We start from the raw sequence: 15,698 nt of genomic DNA on the forward strand, positions 1-15,698 counted from the left end.
CAGGGTGGGCTCCCAACCTCTCTCTGCACTGAGCCAGAGACCAGACCACACAGTGAACACAAGGGCCCAGGGTGGGCTCCCAACCTCTCTCTGCACTGAGCCAGAGACCAGACCGCACAGTGAACACAAGGGCCCAGGGTGGGCTCCCAACCTCTCTCTGCACTGAGCCAGAGACCAGACCGCACAGTGAACACAAGGGCCCAGGGTGGGCTCCCAACCTCTCTCTGCACTGAGCCAGAGACCAGACCACACAGTGAACACAAGGGCCCAGGGTGGGCTCCCAACCTCTCTCTGCACTGAGCCAGAGACCAGACCGCACAGTGAACACAAGGGCCCAGGGTGGGCTCCCAACCTCTCTCTGCACTGAGCCAGAGACCAGACCGCACAATGAACACAAGGGCCCAGGGTGGGCTCCCAACCTCTCTCTGCACTGAGCCAGAGACCAGACCGCACAGTGAACACAAGGGCCCAGGGTGGGCTCCCAACCTCTCTCTGCACTGAGCCAGAGACCAGGCCACACAGTGAACACAAGGGCCCAGGGTGGGCTCCCAACCTCTCTCTGCACTGAGCCAGAGACCAGGCCACACAGTGAACACAAGGGCCCAGGGTGGGCTCCCAACCTCTCTCTGCACTGAGCCAGAGACCAGGCCACACAGTGAACACAAGGGCCCAGGGTGGGCTCCCAACCTCTCTCTGCAGTGGGCTGCACAGAGATCAGCAGGAGCAACAACCGCAAAGGGGGAAAAGACTAAAACAGGATACCTGCGACTCCTGAATCTGCTGCATCTTCTTCTCTCGCTCTTCCTCCATTTTTTTCTTCTTCTCTTTCTTTTCATTCTTCTTTGCTGCCTTCAGCTTCTTTTCAATTTCAAACCTGCCAAAGATTGGAGGAACCCTTTGAATACCGGCTGAAATTCAGTTCAACTTCCAACTTCACACTGAGGTGAGCTAATCTGTGCCCCACACAGAACAGAGCAAGAAACAAATCTCAACAGCAGCCAGGTTGATAACTCTCTCGCGCCTTTCTCCCTTCTCCTCGCAGTTTCATTCCAGCTCAATTAACCCATTCCCACTGCACACACTTTACCTTGACATCACCAAAAAAAACACCGTTCTAGAAGGCTAACTTTTGACGCCTGATATCATTGGTGTAGGAATGGTATAACTGAGGCACACAGACCAGCCTGTCCCAGGTCAGACTTTCATCCTGCGCTGAGTTAGGTAAACACTCAGCAGTAGCCCGTCCTCTCTATCACCAAGACCACTTACTTCCACCTCTGTAATTTTTCCCTCCCCGGTACAGGGACAAGTGTAGAGCTCAAACTGCTACCTGGGAGAGATCAGCTCCCTCAGCAGAGGATCAAAGCTGGGACTTTGTAATATGCTTCAGTGTCATGCAGATCATCATTTGCTACATGCCCAAGTGTCAGTGCAGCTGAATGTGGGGTTCACTGTGAGCTGGCCAGCTCGACACACTGTGCTTCGGTGAGATGTTCCCTTCCTTACCATCATAACTCAATACTCGCTACCATCATTCCATGTTACATCCTTGGGAAGCTTCATTAAACATTAAACCTTCTAATGGGGACAACGTTAAATAATAACTGATGTTTGTGTAACTACAAACGAGAAAGAAAAATTTAAGAGGTCCCAGGTATCAGAGATAAAGAAGTGCCTGTACCAAAGACTACAAGGAGTGGTCAGAGTCCCTGGTACAGAATCTCACCTCCTCTTTAGCACCTCTCTCTTCTCTATCCGGTTGTAGAGTTCCTGCTCCCGTTCTTTCTCAGTCATTTGTTCCAACCTTGCTCGGTCCTCATCATCACCCATGTAGTCGTCATCATAGCCATCGTGGAACTCCTCCTCTTCTGATGAGGATGAAGACTCGGAGCTTGAAGACGAGCTACTGCTCTCCGAATCAGAAACCTCCCCTGAAATTTCAAACACGACTCACTCATTCACCAAGTACTATCTACACAAGGGAAACAGAGGAAGGGAGACAAGGAGGAAATAGACAACAACGTGCATTTATATAGCGCCTTTAATGTAGTAAAACAATGGCCTGGAATTTGCAGTAGTAATAACGGTGAGGCTGTCAGTTAAACGTGGAAATCCAGAAGTTGGTGTCAGCGACACCCTGCTCCTCCACAGGGTGCGCTGTTGGGAGTCTTTGCAGATGGAATCCTTAGATATCACTGATTTGTCCTGAAGATCAACTATTTACGCCCTATGCTCGCTGTAAAAACCAATGAAAATGTTAAGCCTTGTTTAATGAGTAACTGAGTTTCTAACAGCACACTAAGTCATAATTACAAAGGAACAACCTCTCTGGCCCTGAAAAACTAATTTTACAACTGAGGAGTCTCATTCCCTCAGAAGAACATTTAAACATTGCAGATTTTTTTTTTTTTTTTTTTAAACTTTTTTATTCCAAGTTTGTGTTCCAAGATTTACATTTCTCCCTTAACTGCCCCCTCCCACCCACCAGTGTATGTCCCAATCTTTATTTTGATTTCTGTACAATGATTTAAATATGATTTATATTTCCTGCTTTTTACTTCCTGCTTTGCCATTTGTGAGAATTCTTCAATCTGATTGGCTGATCAGCTTACCTGTTGCCTGCCCTGGTACTGGACTCAACAGATCCCCTGTAGAAGGCGCCAAATTCCAAGTGACGTCAGAATAGATAAAGTCTGTGCTCTAGAGCCCGCTAAGACTTTCTGGGCTGCTTTTTGAGGTCAGCAGTGAGCGCCGTCCCTTCGCCACTGACCGCAAAACCCGGGCCATTATCCCTACCTCTGTAATCTTCTCCAGCCTTACAACCCTCAGATAGCTGCGTTCCTCCAATTTTGGCCTCTTGCGCTTCTAATTGAATTTTATCCCTAAACCTCTCCGCCTCTCTTTCCTCCTTAAAACCTATCTCTTTGACCAAGCTTTTGATTATCTGCCCTAATATCTCATGTGGCTCGGTGTCAAATTTTGTTTGGTAACACTCCTGGAGACGTTTTACTACATTAAATGCGCTATATAAATGTTGTTAAAACATCCAAAGACGTTCAATATTGTTCCTTAAAGGTCAACACCATTGAGAGGGGAGGGAAGAAATAAAAGGCACCCTCAAGAACATCAAATTGCCAGAGGGGGCTTTATGCAGATTTTAAATATGTTTTATGAAAGAATTTGATTCTAAGGCAGTAATCAACTGCTGGCTGCATGAACTGAGGGATAAACCGCTTCAGTGTGACTCGCCTGGTTAGTGACATCAGTTGGACACGCATGGTTCTCCTGAAGGTACTGACTCCTACTGGAATACAGATCTAACAGGGCACACACGATTCTCCTGCAGACGGTTGAACTCTCAAATCTAACAGCACTGTTTCACCTCGCTCTGGTAGCAGCAGAGATGAACTCTTCCATGGTTTGGTGAATTGCTGCCATCAATGTACTCCACTGGCCTATAACCCCTTCCATTCACTCCACTGTACCCCAGTGCTACCTCTAGTGATGGAGGGTCGGAAATTAGTACGCAACTGCTCTCCTGAAACCAGACCGGCAAGTTAATAGCACCGTAGCCTGGCACAGATCAGGGATGGAAATCTGCATGGGTCAATAGCACTGCTGCACTATATGAATTGTTCTCATTAATTGAAGTACAAAGTGGGAGACCCCTATTCAGGAGCAGAGAGGGAGGATGCCTGAATTAATACATCCATTAGACAAGCAATGGCTAGCATTTAAAGAATACATACATAATTTACAATAAATATACATTCCTTTAAGGCACAAAAACCCCCACAGGAAAAAAGTGGTCCAACCGTGGCTAACAAGAGAAGTTAAAGATAGTATTCGATCAAAGGAAGAGGCTTATCATGTTGCCAAAAAGAGCAGTAAGCCTGAGGTTTGGGAGGATTTTAGAATTCAGCAAAGGAAGACCAAGAAATTGATAAAGAAAGGATAAAGAGAATGAGTGTAAACTAGCAAGAGACATAAAAACACATTGTAAACGTTTCTATAGGTATGTAAATAGGAAGAGATTAATGAAAGTGAACGTGGGCCCATTAGAGGCAGAGACAGGAGAAATTATAATGGGAAATAAGGAAATGGCAGAGACATTAAACAAATACTTTTTATCTGTCTTCACGGTAGAAGACACAAAAAGCATTCCGGAAATAACGGGGAACCATGGGTCTAGAGAGAATGAGGAGCTTAAAGAAATCAGTATAAGTAAAGACATGGTACTGGAGAAATTAATGAGACTAAGTGGCGACAAATCCCCTGGACCTGACGACCTGCATCCTAGGGGTTTAAAAGAGGGAGCTGCAGAGATAGTGGATGCACTGGTATTAATCTTCCAGAATTCCCTAGATTCTACAACAGTCCCCAAGGTTTGGAAGGTAGCAAACATAACCCCGCTATTTAAGAAAGGAGGAAGAGAAAAAACCGGGGAACAGTTAGCCTGACATCAGCAGTAGGCAAAATGCTAGAATCTATTATTAGGGACGTGGTAACAGGGCACTTAGAAAATCAGTTTTTTGAAGATGTAACTAGTAGGATGGATAAGGGGAACCAGTGGATGTAGTGTATTTGGATTTTCAGAAGGCATTTGATAAGGTGCCACACAAGCATTTATTACACAAAATTAGGACTCATGATATTGGGGGTAATATATTAGCATGGATTGAGGATTGGTTAATGGACAGAAAAGAGAGTAGGAATAAATGGGACTTTTTTGGGTAATTAGTGGGGTACTGCAAGGATCAGTGCTTGGGCCTCAGCTATTTATAATCTATATTAATGACTTAGATGAAGGGACAGTGTAACGTATCCAAGTTTGCTGATGATATAAAGTTAGGTGGAAAAGTAAGCTGTGAGGAGGGCATAAAGAGGCTGCAGAGAGCTATAGACAAGTTGACTGAGTGGGCAAGAACATGGCAAATGGAATACAATGTGGGGAAGTGTGAAGTTATCCACTTTGGTAGGAAAAACAAAAAAGCAGAATTTTTTTGAATGGAGAGAGACTGGGAAATGTTTGCACTCAGAGGGACCTGGGTGTCCTTGTACATGAATTACAGAAAGTTAACATGCAGGTACAGCAAGCAATTAGGAAAGCAAATGGTACGTTACAAAGATTAGAGTACAAAAGTGAAGAAGTCTTATTACAATTATACAGGGCATTGGGTGAGGCCACACCTGGAGTATTGTGTACAGTTCTGGTCTCCTTACCTAAGGAAAGACATACTTGCCTTAGAGGGAGTGCAGCGAAGGTTCACTAGACTGGTTCCTGGGATGAGGGGATTGCCCTATGAGTAGACTAGGCCTATATTCCTTAGAGTTTAGAAGAATGAGAGGTGATCTAATTGAAACATACAAAATTCATAAGGAGCTTGACAGAGTTAATGCTGGGGAAATCTAGAACACACGGTCACAGTCACAGAATAAGGGGTAGGCCATTCAGGACTGAGATGAGGAAAAATTTCTTCACTCAAAGGGTTGTGAATCTTTGGAATTCTCTACCCGAGAGCTGTGGATGCTTAGTCGTTGAGTATATTCAAGACAGAGGTCGATAAATTTTGGGGAACGAAGGGAATTAAGGGATATAGGAATAGTGTGGGAAGGCGGAGTTGAGGTAGAAGATCAGCCATGATTTTGTTGAATGGCGGAGCAGGCTCAAGGGGCCAAATGGCCGACTCCTGCTCCTATTTCTTATGTTCATCCATCCTTGGGGTGCAGGTTACTGTAGAATGTCAATGGTTTACCTTCCTCTGGCGCGGAGCTATCTCCAGAGCTGTCTTCGGCTGAGCTGCCGGATGACGCCGCCTTATTCACCGCTCTCTTGGTGGCTGGCTTCTTCTCCCCACCCTTGCCTTTTCCCTTCTTTTTGGTCTTGCTGCCTCCCACTGTCCACTGGAAAGGAAAGCACACTGTTAAATAAACCTTCTCCATTACCGACACAAGCCTCCTTCAATACAGGCCCCAGGCAGTGCGCCCCTGGTAGTTGCACAGCAAGAATCGCTTCTGTGTAGAAACCACGCTTCAATTTCCTGTTACTGGGATTTTCCACACAGCAACATAAAACTGCTTTGACATCACAGCTGCAATGTTAACAGAGGCAGTTACAATCGCACTCCTGGAATAGAAGATTTAGTTAGGGGATAGTATGACAGCATTGTGCACTGGATCTCAAAGTCCTGTTCTGAGTGGCCTTGTACAGGTTAAATCTGTCAACTTTCATATATCATGAAACACGTCAAGAGAACACCAGGCCTTTCCTTGTGCCCAAACAACCCCCTGCTCCGGTACAGCACGGGTTAGATACAGAGTAAAGCTCCCTCTACACTGTCCCATCAAACACTCCCAGGGCAGGTACAGCACGGGTTAGATACAGAGTAAAGCTCCCTCTACACTAACAGTTGGTGGGCCAAAGCAGCCTGGGACTTGAATATTTCCCTCCTGCATTGGAAGAGAAGGCAGTGTGGAGAGATGAGAGTACTAGGTCTCTGATTAGTGGCTCTACTAGCAGCACAGTAACCCCAAGGGTCATAGAAACATCCCACAGCATAATCTCTGTGACAGCCCCCCCCGACACTAACACAGCCCCAGCGTCGCCCCGGACATGACTGGGTCGACTAGGTCTGTATTCACTAGAGTTAAGAATGAAAGGGGAATCTTATTGAAACGTATAAAATTCAGTGGGGAAAATGCTAGCGTCCATTATAAAAGATGTAATAACAGAGCACTTGGAAAACAGTGACAGGATCGGACAAAGTCAACATGGATTTACAAAAGGTAAATCATGCTGAACAAATCTACTGGAATTTTTTGAGGATGTAACTGGTAAAATAGATAAGGGAGAACCAGTGGATGTGGTGTATTTGGACTTTCAGAAGGCTTTCGATAAGGTCCCGCATAAGAGATTAGCGTGCAAAATTAAAGCACATGGGATTGGGGGCAAGGTACTGACTTGGATAGAGAACTGGTTGGCGGACAAAAAGCAAAGAGTTGGAATAAATGGGTCTTTTTCCGAGTGGCAGGCGGTGACTAGTGGGGTACCGCAGGGATCGGTCCTAGGACCCTAGCTATTCACAATATATATTAATGATCTAGACGAGGGAACTAAATGTAATAGCTCCAAGTTTGCAGACGACACAAAGCTGGGTGGGCGTGTGTGCTGTGAGGAGGATGCCGAAAAACTCCAGTATGATTTGGACAGGTTGGGTGATTATACTGCATCTGCCATGCATCTGCCCAATGTAGATAAATGTGAGGTTATCCACTTTGGTGGCAAAAACAGGAAGACAGATTATTATCTGAACGGCAATAGATTGGGAGAAGGGGTAGTGCAACGAGACCTGGGTGTCCTTGTGCACCAGTCGCTGAAGGTAAGCATGCAGGTGCAGCAGGCGGTTAAGGCAAATGGTATGTTGGCCTTCGTAGCGAGAGGGTTTGAGTACAGGAACAAGGCAGTCTTGCTGCAGTTGTACAGGGCCTTGGCGAGACCACACCTTGAGTATTGTGTGCAGTTTTGGTCGCCTTATCTGAGGAAGGATGTTCTTGCCATGAAGGGAGTGCAGCGAAGATACACCAGACTGATACCTGGGATGGCAGGAATGTATGAGGAGAGATTGGGTCGATTAGGCTTATATTCTTTAGAGTTTAGAAGAATGAGAGGGGATCTCATTGAAACTTATAAAATTCTAACAGGACTAGATGTTCCCGATGGCAGGGGAGTCCAGAACCAGGGGTCACAGTCTAAGGCGAAGGGGTAAGCCATTTAGGACTGAGACGAGGAGGAATTTCTTCACCCAGAGAGTGGTGAACCTGTGGAATTCTCTAACACAGAAAGCAGTTGAGGCCAATTTATTAAATATATTCAAGAAGGAGTTAGATATATTTAAGGCTAAAAGGATCAAGGGATATGGGGAGAAGGCAGGGACAGGGTACTGAGTTTGGATGATCAGCCATTATCATATTGAATGGCGGAGCAGGCTCGAGGGGCCGAATGGCCTACTCCTGCTCCTATCTTCTATGTTTCAGACAGGCTGAATGCAGGGAGGATGTTTCCCCTGGCTGGGGGTTCTAGAATGAGGGGTCTCAGGATACAGGGTAGGACATTTAGGACTGAGATGAGGAGAAATTTCTTCAGAGGGTGGTGAACCTGTGGAATTCTCTACCACAGAAGGCTGTGGAGGCCAAGTCACTGAATATATTTAAGAAGGAGATAGATAGATTGCTAGACACAAAAGGCATCAAGGGGTATGGGGATAGAGGATCAGCCATGATCATATTGAATGGCGGAGCAGGCTCGAAGTGGGCCGAATGGCCTACCCCTGCTCCTATTTTTCTATGTTTCTAACGCAGCCCCGGCGTGTCCCCTCCACTCCCCCCCCCCCCCCCCCGACACTAACGCAGCCCCGGCGCCCCCCCCCCACCCCGAGTGCAGCCCCGGGGAGGGCATGCGAGAGGCTGAAGGTTGTACCGGGTGAGATCAGCTTGCTGAAGCTGATGGTCTAGGCTCACCTCCTTTACATGTTTGTAACACTCCAAAAGGAAACATCCTTACAAATATTCACATTCAGCTGTTTATATCTTTCTTGACATTTGTTCTGGGTTCAAGTCACACTTTAGTGACTAGAGCACAATCATCTAGGCTGACTCTCCAGTGCAGTGCTGAGCGAGTGCTGCACTGTCGGAGGTGCTGTCTTTCAGATGAGATGCAAAACCGAGGTCCCGTCTGCTCTCTCAGTAAAAGGTCCGACGACACTATTTTTAGGAAGACCACGGGGAGTTCTCCCCAGTGTCCTGGCCAATGTTTATCCCTCAATCAACATCACTAAAAAACAGATTATCTGGTCATTATCACATTGCTGTTTGTGGGAGCTGCCGCGTTTCCTACATTACAACAGCGACTGCACTTCAAAAGTACTTCATTGGCTGTAAAGCACTTTGGGACGTCCGGTGGTCGTGAAAGGCGCTGTAGAAATGCAAGTCTTTTTTTCTTTATTTATTGGAGATAATAAGGTTAAATGGGTCACCTCATCGCCGCTATCCGAGGTTTCCGAATCTGATGATGCTGATGGTTTGCTTGCCTGCTGCTCCTGCTGCTCTGGCTCACTCCGCTTCCTCTTAGCCAATGACAGCAACTCCTGAATGGGACAAGGAGACAAACAAGGTCACTTAATACTATTGCCTCTTGGTAATTAACTAAACCCTTGCCCGACCCACCAAACTTAAATGGGAATGAGGGACTTTAGGTTCCAAATAATGCTCTATGGCCCCACCCATTGAAAGCATACTGCAGCTGTTTATAAAATATTCAACTTTAAAAAAAAATATTTGCCCCCTGTGGTAAACCACCGTTTGTATTCCTGTTTGTCCTGTTTGTATTCCACTGTGTATATGCCTGGACATGCCTCGGCTGACTCCTCCCACAGGTCCTAGTATAAAGGTGACTGCTCCCCAGCCCTTTGTATCCTGGACCAGTCGACCACGCGAGGCAGACCTCCATTCTGTTGTTAATAAAAGCCTTTAGTTACTCTTCTAACTCTCAGTCTTTTATGAGTAATTGATAGCGCATCAATTTTATTAACAACATTTTTATAATGGAGAAGATCCTCACACCAGCATGCCTGGACTTAGATCATCGGGAGGCGGACTCATCCACCAAGTTTACTCACTGGCTTAAGTGTTTCGAAAAATTCCTGACCGCCTCCGAAGCAATCAAATCGGACGAGGACAAACTGGATGTCCTGACCTCCAAAGCCTCCAAAGTGAACCACCGAGTGTACTCGGTCATCCAAGACGCGACCTCGTACGCGGACGCTATCAAGCTCCTCAAGGACCAGTACACGCGCCCAGTGAACGAAGTGTACGCCAGGCACCTCCTGGGGAGTCGTAAACAACAACCTGGGGAATCGACCGTGGAATACCTTCAGGCACTGTCTGTGCTTGGCCGGGCCTGTGGTTGTAAGGATGTAAAGGCCGCCGTGTACACAGAGGAACTTATCCGGGACGCTTTTGTAGCGGGCCACAGATCCAATTACACCCGACAGCGACTGTTGGAGCAGAGTAACCTCGACCTCAACAAGGCCTCTGAACTCGCACTATCGTTGGATGCAGCCTACCAGGGCATGGATGCCTACTCCTCTGCACCGTGGACGCCGCGGGGAATGACAGCCTGGGACACGGTAGGACCGCCTCATAGCGCCGTGCCACCCCAGCCACGGCCCAACTACCGCAGCAGTGTCCCAAGGCCAGACAGCAGTGCCCCAAGGCCAGAAATGCTACTTCTGTGGCCAGGCAAAACACCCCAGTGCGCTGCCCGGCGAAAAACGCGATCTGCTCGGGCTGCGGGAAGAAGGGACACTACGCTAGCGTCTGCAGGGCCAAAGCCACCCCGAACCCCAGCAGCGCCGCATGTGGGCCATGCGGGCCGCCATCTTGGACCTCCCCGGCCATGTGCGAATCACCGGTACAGCAGCCATTTTGGACGCCTCCAGCCACATGGGGATCATGGATGCCGCCATCTTGGACGACAGCCGGGACGCAGCAGGCCCCCGACACCGCCTCATCTGATACCCGCAGCGACACACCGACCCCTACGCTGGCATCCGTTACACTGGACCAAGCGAGACCGCACCAACTGGCCAGTTCCACAATGGACATTAAGGTAAATGGTCACGATACAATCTGCCTTTTTGACTCTGGGAGCACGGAGAGCTTCATCCACCCCAACACGGTGCGGCGTTGCTCTCTCCCAGTCCTGCCTGCGCAACAGCGGATTTCTATGGCCTCCGAGTCCCAGTCGGCGGACATCGGCGGCTACTGCGTGGTGACACTCGTAGTAGACGGGACCGTGTACGATCATTTTAAACTTCTGGTCCTGCCTGACCTCTGCGCTGCCGTCCTGCTGGGGTTAGATTTTCAGTGCCACCTTAAAAGTGTTACGATGGCGTACGGTGGACCCCTACCCCCACTCTCAGTCCGCAGCCAGCAGCTTCCAAATTGCCCGCCGCGCACCAGGTGCAACCTCTCCACACTCAGAGTCACCCCCCCACCACTGTTTGCTAACCTCACCCCCGACTGTAAGCCCATCGCCACAAAGAGCAGGCGATACAGTGCCGGGGACAGGGTTTTCATTAAAACCGAAGTGGAGCGGCTCCTGAAAGAAGGGATTATTGAGGGCAGCACCAGCCCCTGGCGAGCCCAGGTTGTGGTCGTTAAGACCGGCGAGAAGCAGCGCCTGGTCATCGACTACAGCCAGACAATAAATCGCTACACCCTGCTGGACGCCTACCCACTCCCCCGTATAGCTGATATGGTCAACCAGATCGCGCAGTACCGCGTCTTCTCGACCATTGACCTGAAATCAGCGTACCACCAGCTCCCCATCCGCCCTGAGGACCGCCAGTACACTGCCTTTGAGGCAAACGGCCGCCTCTATCACTTCCTTAGGGTTCCCTTTGGCGTCACCAACGGGGTCTCCGTCTTCCAAAGGGAGATGGACCGGATGGTAGATCAAAATGCGTTGCAGGCCACTTTCCCATATCTGGACAATGTGACCATCTGCGGCCGTGACTTGCAGGACCATGACGCAAACCTCGAAAAATTCCTCCGCACCGCCCAACTCCTAAACCTGACATATAACAAGGAGAAGTGCATATTCCGCACAAACCGCCTCGCCATCCTTGGCTGTGTTGTGGAACACGGAGTCATCGGCCCCGACCCCGACCGGATGCGTCCCCTTATGGAACTTCCACTGCCCCACTGCCTCAAGGCCCTGAAGAGGTGCCTAGGGTTTTTCTCCTATTACGCCCAGTGGGTCCCCTACTATGCGGACAAGGCCCGTCCGCTGATCAAGTCCACCTCTTTTCCCTTGACGGCAGAGGCCCGCTTAGCCTTCCACCGTATCAAGGAGGACATTGCCAAAGCCACCATGCACGCAGTGGACGAATCCATCCCCTTCCAGGTGGAAAGCGACGCGTCCGACTTTGCCCTGGCCGCTACCCTCAATCAGGCGGGGAGACCCGTGGCCTTCTTTTCACGAACCCTCCAAGGCCCGGAGACCAGACACTCCGCTGTTGAGAAGGAGGCCCAGGCGATTGTGGAGGCTGTGCGTCATTGGAGGCACTACCTGGCCGGAAAACGATTTACCCTGCTCACTGACCAGCGTTCAGTTGCTTTTATGTTTAACAACAAGCAGAGGGGCAAAATCAAAAATGACAAGATCTTGAGGTGGAGAATCGAACTTTCCACCTACAACTACGAGATCTTGTACCGGCCCGGGAAGCTAAATGAACCCCCGGATGCGCTATCGCGTGGCACCTGCGCCAGCGCGCAGATCGATAGACTGCGGGCCCTCCACAATGACCTCTGCCACCCGGGGGTCACCAGGTTCTTCCACCTCATCAAGGCCCGCAACCTGCCTTACTCTATTGAGGAGGTCAGGACCATGACCTGGAACTGCCAAGTCTGCGCTGAGTGCAAACCGCACTTTTATAGACCAGACAGGGCCCACCTGATAAAAGCCACTCGCCCCTTCGAGCGCCTGAGCGTTGATTTTAAAGGGCCTCTCCCCTCCTCCGACCGCAATGTGTACTTCCTCAATATTATTGATGAGTACTCCCGTTTCCCGTTCGCCTTCCCCTGCCCGGACATGACCAGTGCCACGGTCATTAAATGTCTGAACAACCTCTTCACCCTGTTCGGCTTCCCCAGCTATATCCATAGCGACCGGGGCTCATCGTTTATGAGCGACGAACTCCGTCAGTACCTGCTAACTAGGGGTATTGCCACAAGCAGGACCACCAGTTACAACCCCCGGGGGAACGGACAGGTGGAAAGAGAAAATGCGACAGTTTGGAAGGCCGTCCTGCTAGCCTTAAAGTCTAGGGGCCTTCCAACCTCCCGCTGGCAGGATGTGCTCCCCGATGCACTCCACTCTATTCGGTCACTGCTCTGCACTGCCACTAACGCCACCCCTCATGAGAAAATGTTTGTCTTCCCAAGGAAGTCCACATCGGGGACATCGCTACCGCCATGGCTGACGTCCCCAGGGCCGGTCCTACTGAGAAGACACGTGAGGACCCATAAAATGGACCCCCTGGTCGAGAGGGTCGACCTCCTCCACGCCAACCCCCAGTATGCTTACATCGCATACCCGGACGGGCGGGAGGACACAGTCTCCATAAGAGACCTTGCACCCTCGGGGGCCGCAGTAACCCACTACCCACTACCACCCCCCCCCCCACGATACGATATCCAGCCCCAGCAGACGGCAGGCCTGGGCCCCGCGACCCGCTCGACATCTACGAGGACGACACGCCTGTGCCACAGCCTACGCTGGACTCGACGCCGGAAGCTTCACTACCCCTGCCGTCGCCACGCCGATCACAGCGGCAGACAAGACCTCCGGAGAGACTCCAATACACTAACTTTTAATACACTTCACCCCGCCGGACTCAATTTTAAACAAGGGGTGAATGTGGTAAACCACTGTTTGTATTCCTGTTTGTCCTGTTTGTATTCCACTGTGTATATGCCTGGACATGCCTCGGCTGACTCCTCCCACAGGTCCTAGTATAAAGGTGACTGCTCCCCAGCCCTTTGTATCCTGGACCGGTCGACCACGCGAGGCAGACCTCCATTCTGTTGTTAATAAAAGCCTTTAGTTACTCTTCTAACTCTCAGTCTTTTATGAGTAATTGATAGCGCATCACCCCCTACCTCCTCCCCCCAGACAGTCATATGATCATCTCCCAACCTGTCTGAAATTGGGTCCCCACCAATGTTCCCTCAAAGCTACACAGCCGCGTAGTAATAGGAATGGTCCTGCGCAGGCCACTCACCGGTTATTACACTGGAAATACCGCGCATCCGCAGAAATTTTTAAGGACCGCGTATTAAAAGAAACAGGTCGCACAGAACAAAGTGCAGCTTACAGGGAACATTGGTTCCCCACTCCAATCAACGCAGCCACTCCAGAACTGCGCAACAGGAGAATCGCTGGAACTCCTCCCCTAACCATCGCCCCCTCCTCCAACCCTCTCCCCCGCCCCAAACCTGCAGCTTACTGGAATTACCTACAGATGAGGAGCCCCGTTTGAAGTCAAGACTGCGCATGTGGGGTTAAAAGCTGGACTCGCACAGAATACGGCCTGTCCTTTCAATAAACAAAACCTCAAAACCCAGGTGGATTGCTTGAATGGGTATCAGTTGGGTATGAAAATGTAAGTAGTAATCCTAGAATCGGTTCCTCCTGCTAACAGTTTTGTGTTAAATGTGTAAAAGGCCCAACCTATTCACTTGAGACCTACTGACCCACAGGATCTTCAGGCTTGTCCCTCAGGCATTGCCTCTGTTTGAAGACCACCCTTGGATGTAAATAAAAGAGTTACAGTTTAACATAAATAACAACAGGAATCGCTGGAAAAACTCAGCAGGCCAGGGCAGCATCCGTGGAGAGAGAAAGTCAACGTTTCAGGTCGATGACCTTTCGCCAGAACTGGAAAAAAAGCAGGAAATGGAAAGTAAGTTTGGGGGCTGGGAAAAGGGGGAGGGGATGAAAGAACAAAAGGGAAGGTCAGTGATGGGATAGAAAGCAGGAGCGATTAAGAGACATTGAGAGACATTCAAGGCAAGGGGAGGTGGTAATGGGACAGGTTACGGAACAAAGGATGGCTCTAGATGGGGTGTGAATTGCGCTGGCAGAATGAAGGACAGCTGAAGGGAGGGAAGAAAAAACAAAAAGTGTGAATAAAAAAAAGAAAATATATATATGTGATAGGGGTCGAGGTTATAATCTGAAATTGTTGAACTCGATACTGAGTCAAGAGGGCTGTAGAGTGCCTAATCGAAAGATGAGGTGCTGTTGCTCGAGCTTACGCTGAGCTTCCGTGGAACAATACAAGAGGCCGAGGGCTGAGTGGGAATGGAGCGGAGAATTAAAGTGACAGGCCACCGGGAGCTCGGGGTTCCCCTTACGGACTGAACGGAGGTGTTCCGCAAAGCGGTCACCCAGTCTGCGTTTGGTCTCCCCAATGTAGAGAAGACCACATCGTGAGCAACGAATACAGTATACTAGATTGCAAGAAGTACAAGTAAATCGCTGTTTCACCTGGAAGGGGTGTTTGGGGCCCTGGACAGTGGGAAGGGGGGAGGTATAAGGGCAGGTGTTGCATCTCCTGCGCTTGCACGGGAAGGTGCCAGGTGAAGGGGAAGGGGTGCTGGGGGTGGTAGAGGAGTGGACTAGGGTGTCTCGGAGGGAGCGGTCCCTACAGAATGCTGAAAGGGGAGGTGAGGGGAAGATGCGTTTGGTGGTGGGATCACGCTGGAGGTGGCGGAAATGGCGGAGGATGATCCGTTGAATGTGGAGGCTGGTGGGGTGTTTAACATCTTTTGTTCGGACAGATTCTTGAACAAGGTCTAGGTTTCTCGCTCAGATCACTACAGCAAGGCACCCTGGGGTGCAGGTTTGCTCAGTAACTGTAGCTGTGATGGCAAGGTGAGTCAGAGCTGTGGGAGGGGGCAGGGTTATTGACGGTACATTCCCAATGTCCACTTGGGATGTCACTTCCTGAAAAAAAGTCAAAGAGACAGTCATGTAACATCAGTTCCTCTGAAACCATGTTGGCCGTCACTTAAGAGCTTAATTTTCATATACTGATACTCCTCAAATTTAGCCCTAAATTCATTCCAATATT

The 15,698-nt window shown here is 49.5% G+C and overlaps 1 protein-coding gene across 1 annotated transcript in view; it reads right to left on the bottom strand.

Moving 5' to 3' along the window:
- rtf1 (RTF1 homolog, Paf1/RNA polymerase II complex component) overlaps window positions 1–9,149 on the bottom strand; it is a gene marked incomplete at its 5' end in the record, with an annotated part of 47,837 nt that extends 38,688 nt beyond the window's left edge. Inside the window, 4 exons of the mRNA XM_086003815.1 lie at window positions 763–874; window positions 1,727–1,931; window positions 5,757–5,904; window positions 9,033–9,149. Of these exons, the coding sequence (XP_085859941.1) occupies window positions 763–874; window positions 1,727–1,931; window positions 5,757–5,904; window positions 9,033–9,149 (582 nt within the window). The remainder of the gene's footprint in view (window positions 1–762; window positions 875–1,726; window positions 1,932–5,756; window positions 5,905–9,032) is intronic.
- Between the last annotated feature and the right edge of the window lie 6,549 nt (window positions 9,150–15,698).

This window comes from Somniosus microcephalus, chromosome 12 (assembly GCF_052327205.1).
Source record: "Somniosus microcephalus isolate GS21.2 chromosome 12, FLI_Smic_1.0, whole genome shotgun sequence".
Lineage (NCBI taxonomy): Eukaryota > Metazoa > Chordata > Chondrichthyes > Squaliformes > Somniosidae > Somniosus > Somniosus microcephalus.